This window comes from Hibiscus syriacus, unplaced genomic scaffold (genome assembly GCF_006381635.1).
Source record: "Hibiscus syriacus cultivar Baekdansim isolate YM2019G1 unplaced genomic scaffold, ASM638163v2 tig00112253_pilon, whole genome shotgun sequence".
Lineage (NCBI taxonomy): Eukaryota > Viridiplantae > Streptophyta > Magnoliopsida > Malvales > Malvaceae > Hibiscus > Hibiscus syriacus.
The window spans coordinates 524,549-530,530 of NW_024063283.1; the positions used below are offsets into that span (position 1 = coordinate 524,549).

The 5,982-nt window shown below is 30.2% G+C and overlaps 1 protein-coding gene across 1 annotated transcript; it reads right to left on the reverse strand.

Annotated features, from left to right (window-relative positions):
• Positions 1–3,347: 3,347 nt before the first annotated feature.
• On the reverse strand, positions 3,348–4,892 carry LOC120176720 (splicing factor, arginine/serine-rich 19-like). Its single transcript, XM_039183084.1, has 2 exons — positions 4,577–4,892; positions 3,348–3,780 (listed from the first exon to the last, which is right to left on the reverse strand). Exons 1-2 carry the CDS (start codon positions 4,781–4,783, stop codon positions 3,571–3,573), a joined length of 417 nt encoding a protein of 138 aa, XP_039039015.1. The 5' UTR covers positions 4,784–4,892; the 3' UTR covers positions 3,348–3,570.
• Positions 4,893–5,982: the final 1,090 nt, after the last annotated feature.

The window sequence follows — 5,982 nt, forward strand, 5'->3', positions numbered from 1 at the left end:
AGTAACTTAAAACAAATTAAGGTTTAATTGGGAAACTTATAATTAAAAGAGAATGTAATACTTTTATTAATACACAATACAATTGCAATATAACACACTTACCCCATTATTTTTTGTTTTTCTACCTATAAGTTCTCTTACTCTAACACACTTTTTATGCTTTTCACTACTCTAGAAACAATGATAAATCTCATCTCATATTTATAGATTTATTGTTCATTGGATTATTGATACATGTCAACATTTTAGTTATTGATACATGTCAACATTTTAGTTATTAATCTTATAAATGTTGAGAATCTTTTATAGATAATTCTAAATGTAATATCAAATATTACAAATATCTAGAATATTTTAAGAATATTTTTAGTTATATTATTTTTATATTATTTTAGAATATTCTAAAGATATATCTCCTAAATGATAATTATATATTTAAATGTCCAATGTTGGTATTTTTTAATGATTAAAAGAGAAAATCTTTTATATTAAAATAAATACACAAAAATTTAGTTAATTTGTACAAATTACTTTTAATTTGATATTATTAATTCTTCTTCATCGTTGCCTAGAACCACACGGCGATAAAACTTTTGTTTTTGTATTCGTTAGATATCTGATATTACTTGACGGTATATCCTTGAGCAGTCCCTCTGTCTTAGGTTGAGTTTCTTCTCCTGCTTCCCCAATTGGATGAGACAACAATCTCGACCTTGTAATATATTATGAAATGGTTGGAGATGTCTCGTACAAAACAAATTGCCTATAACGGGAAGTTATGTTGTGATGTGCTTAAAATAAGGTTAATAAACGATGTATCCGGTAAAAAATGTTATAGGTTAAAAGCGGAGCACAAATGTTATAAATCAGAACCAAAAAAGATATAAGTCGAAGTAACATAATAAGTTGTACTAAAAAGTTATACAAGGTAAGAAAATGAGTTATAATTGGTAAATGTTATGGATACCATTAATATTTTAGGTTTCGCGTAAAAGGTTACCAGAGTTTAAGTTAATAAGACCTTTGACATTCTCAAGATAAGAAAATAAGTTAAAAGCTGAAAATGTTATGAATATATATATAAATATGAAATACGGTTGCTCCAAGAATGTCATGGTTCACTAAGAAATATGTTGTGATATGTAATATTAATATTTTTATTAATTATTTAAAAGTATTTATAGATTTTAATCCTTTGATTGATTCAAATATATTATTTTAATTTTTAAAATGTATTTATTAATTAATGTTATGAATTATAGATTTGATTTAGTGATTTGATTATATGTTAATTTAGTATTTTTAAATTTTAATTCTTTGATTTAGTATGCATAAAAAATTATTTGATTTAATATATATATATATATATATATATATATATAATTTTGATATTATGTTTGATATTTATAAATTTATGTTTGGTATATATTAATTAATTCAAATATAATATTTTGATTTTTGGAAAGTTACTTACCGTCATTTGATTCATGTGGTCTCAGAGAATCTTTGTCCACTCGCCGTTGTGAAGTTCTTCTCTGTTTTTGTGCAGGTTTGTAGATTTTAGGTTGTGTTACAATTTGTTTTTTTATAGATTATAGTCTTATCATATTATTAGAGTTTTTCTAGATTAACCTTGTTGAAATCTAGGAATAAGTAACGGTTTTTTCGTTTTCTAGTATTGGGTGCAAACTGAATTTGGAGGGGTTTGGGGGTTGGGTTGACCCGTTATCGGTTGCTATTTGGGTTAAGAGTATTGGATCTGGATTGTATATTAAATTTGAGTTGCATATTGGATTTGAGTTTTAACTAGATATATATATTTGGTTTTATTTTGATTTCGGATTGATGAATGGATTTTTAAACCCAAACAAAAATAATGTTTATAATAAGCATTTTAGTTATCTTTTGGGCATAAATAAATTCAGGTGGGCACAAATTTTTTTAAGGTAGCCACAAATTAATTTTAGGGCGGACACGTATATAAAAATTGAAAACTTAATAAATAAATTTTAAATTTCTAAAAAGCATATAGCTATGCCACTGAAGATATCAACAAACTTGTCTCATTGTCTCAACGACTCTGTTGATTTAGATTTTATCTTAATCACTCTAAAAGTAATAAAACTCAACCCTAAATTCAAAACTCATGAAACTTCAAACCACTCTAATATATAATATCTACTATTCGATCGGCGTAGAATCAAGATATACAACTTGCTTCCTCATTCTCTATCTCACCACTGTTGAGATTTTGAAGAAAATGTTTCATTAATGAAATTCTAAACTAGGAGTTTTCCTAAAAAAGAATAAATTTTGAGGGCAATTTATAATTTTAAAAGAAAAATGTACAGTCGCATTTAACAACGGAAATGACCAAAATAGAAGCAAATCATAAATTTAATGAGTAAATTGAAAGATTTTAGTTATCAAAATAAAAGGGAGAAGAAAGTTGAGTGATAAAATATATAATTTTTTATTATTTATAAATTATTTAATTATTATTATAAAAAATGAAATTAAATATCATCATTCTTTAAATAATTAAACTTGTAAAAATTTAAATTTATATTTTAAATTATAAAATCTAATATTCAAATTTGTAAGAATTTAAATCCAAATCTACTAAAATTTTAGATCAAAATTTAAATCCTTTATAAAAAAAATATATTTTAATTTTATGATATAAAATAAAATTCAAATATCTATTTTTAAATTTATAATAAAGAATAATCCTACGCCTTAATCCTTGTTATAGAGATGTTTGAATACTTAATTCAAATTACTATCAATATTTTTTTTAATGTTGTGTTGTATGAACAGCTGACGCTTTTGGTCTCGAAGCTTGGAAGATAAAAAGCTAAAGCTCTTTGGAATCAATCAAAAGAGAGAAGAAAAACTGCTTTTATGTAAAAAAACTTTCTTGCCCACCGCACCTTATACCTTTCTTTCTCATATATAACCTGATTAATCTCACTGCAACAAAGCTCCTTTGCTTTCTAAAATGTGATTTGTTACCGTTTCCGCCGGAAAACATGGCTGGGCCAGTGCATGCAACGGAAATGGTTATTTTTGCAAGCATCAATGTTTGCAGCCACCCGTCATGCACCAAGAAGGGCGATTGCCAGAGATGACAGCGGTGGACATGGTTCGATGATAAATCAATGCCTATGTTCGCCAGTTAAGCACCCGGGGTTGTTTCGGTGTAGGCACCAGATTGCGGAATATGCGTAGGGTGATTGATTTATGGGCAAGAAATGATCGCACCACTAAGAACACAGTACTCAAAACAGAATTATATACAACTTGAAAGCTAGTGAAGTTTGAAACTACAAAAGCATGAACTGAGGCCCAAGTTTCCCTGATGAATCAATCTGAATATGTCCATGATATCCACTCAAATTATGAGATTTCATTCACACTAGGCCACCAGGGTCCAAAATGGATTACTATAACATCTCATTCAATCTACCTAAGAGCATAAGCAAATGGTACCACCACCACCTCAAAACTCAATGGAACAAAATTGAACAAGGCTGGTGTTTTCACCCTTCAAGAACCTACCATTATTTTTCAGGACTGTTTTTCGGGGTTTTCGGGTTCTTCCTTCTCGGGTTCTTCCTCTTCTTCTTCTTCTTCTTCTTCTTCTTCTTCTTTCTTTTCTTCTTCTTCTTCGTCTTCTTCAGGGGGATCATATGGCATTGGTGGTGGTAATGGTGTTTTCATGGGGCTGAATTGGGGGAAAATGTCGGGTCTGCGCCCTGGTTTAGGCCTCTCCCACTCCTGCAATGCATAACCAAGGTGTTCATATTTAAACATATTGCTTTAGATAAGCCTACACATTCAGTAAACCTACACATGTATTTGAATTTGTTTTCAACCGATTAATGTCATTGCATAAAAATGCTAAGGTAGCATTATAGATATTATTAAATTATCATGTATCAAGTAAGTTGTTCTTCAAAATGCTGGTCTGGCATTAGCCTAACACATGAAAATTTAATATTGATCAAGTTAGTGGCATAAAAAAGAATTCATTTGCATGATGAAAACTAAATAAAGGTATCCAGTACAACTACTAAAATTTTAAATTATGAGATTTAGGGGTGTATTCAAACCGAGCTCAAAATCCAAGAAGCTCGAGCTCGATTATAATTTGAAACATAAAGCTTAGCTCAAACTTGATCAGGTTTTATTTTAAAGATTGAATTCTGTTTGAGATAAAATCTAGCTATCTAGCTTACATACATGGCTATTCAGAGCATTATGATATTTGAATTCAGTATTTGATAGGGGTAACCAAGGAGAATTCAATTTCTTTTCGATTTGGACTACTAGTTGAAAACAAATAACCTAGTATTTGTTGCAGAAAACTGTTCCTTACTTTCTTGAATGATTGAAGTCACAGAATCATCTAACCAATAAACCATTAACCAAACAACAATTTCCAACAGAGTATTTCTGCACAAAATATTTGGAATTCTCTAGACTGCCGAGTACCGATAACTTCCGTCGCCTATTAGCAAGCAAGCGAATAATACTTATAGCTCAATGAGAGTAAAAGGGAAAAGGAACTTACGATGGGGAAATCGAGGGGATTGCGGCGAGTCAATTTCTCTTCCTCCGGAGCCATAGAAACCACCTGCGGCCTCTTTCTCCACGGCGGTTTATGGCCGTTAGAAACGGAGACTACTAAGGAGCACCTGCAACCGCGGTTAAAGGAAGTGGAGCGCGGCGTTAGGGTTTTAGAAGTCGGCGATAAAGATAGGCAAATGGATGATGCCATTTGGTGATTTTTCGGTAGTTTAGTGTTTTCTCCAGTTACAGCGTTTTTCTCCGAATGGTGCTCGTGCTCGTGCTCGTGCTCGTCTGGGACGGCCTCCAGCTCCAGCCACCACAAATCACCAATGGCCACAATCCTAATTTCTTGTGGCTTAGCCTTCAAAGTCATTCAATGTTTATGGGCCTCCCATCTTATAGTGGGCCCATCCAAATTATGATAACAATTAAGTGTAAACTATACAGATGGTCCCTTATGTTTTTGATCTGTTTGATTCTGGTAACCAATTTAAAAAACAGTTTTGATCCCTTATGTTATAGGTTCTTTTGATTTTGGTCCCTCGACCGCTAAATCCCGTTAAATAATTAATGAAAGTCTGAACTAATAATTAAAAATAAAAAAATAATCCACATACCCTCACCTTTTTCTTCTTGATCTTCTCCTCCTGCTCCTCATTCTTCTTCTATAAACCCACCATAAATCTGCACTAGGTGTAATACCATAAGTCAACTTATGCCACACTAAATAGAGATACAGAAGTGAAAGCAAACAGAATGTCAGCTACAACTATTGATCAACTCATTAATGAATGCGCAGGACAGAAATCAACAGTTACAACAGCTTATTCTTGGTTACGTATTTATTCTCGAAAAGAGATTATAGACAAATATTATTTTATAATCATTTTAGATTATTAAAAAAGTTTATTCAAAATAGTGGATCTAAAATTTTGAGATGGAACGACATTTAATAATCGATAAAACTATAATATTTATATCTATTTTATTGATTAACTAATAAATATTAAATATTATAGATACCTATTATAAGGACAATACTTTTAATTTAATTTATTTTATCCATGACATCTGAATTTGAACCATGAACGTTATTCAAGGGGCTTAACATTTTATTTTGCTTAAGTAATCGATATTTAATGATAATATTAATTGAATAAAATAGATTATATTTTCACGTGGTCAAATTATGCGTAAAAGTAACAATAAACAAATTACGAATCTATATCATCACCTTATTCGCAATAACGAATGTTACTATTTTTTTAAATAATTTACATGTTGGTATCTATTTAAAAATTTTCTTAATCGTTGATAACATATATACACCCTATAGACACAATTATTCGAACTCGAAATCTCTAAAAATAACAACACTTCTCTTTACCATTGAGATCATTCAATAGA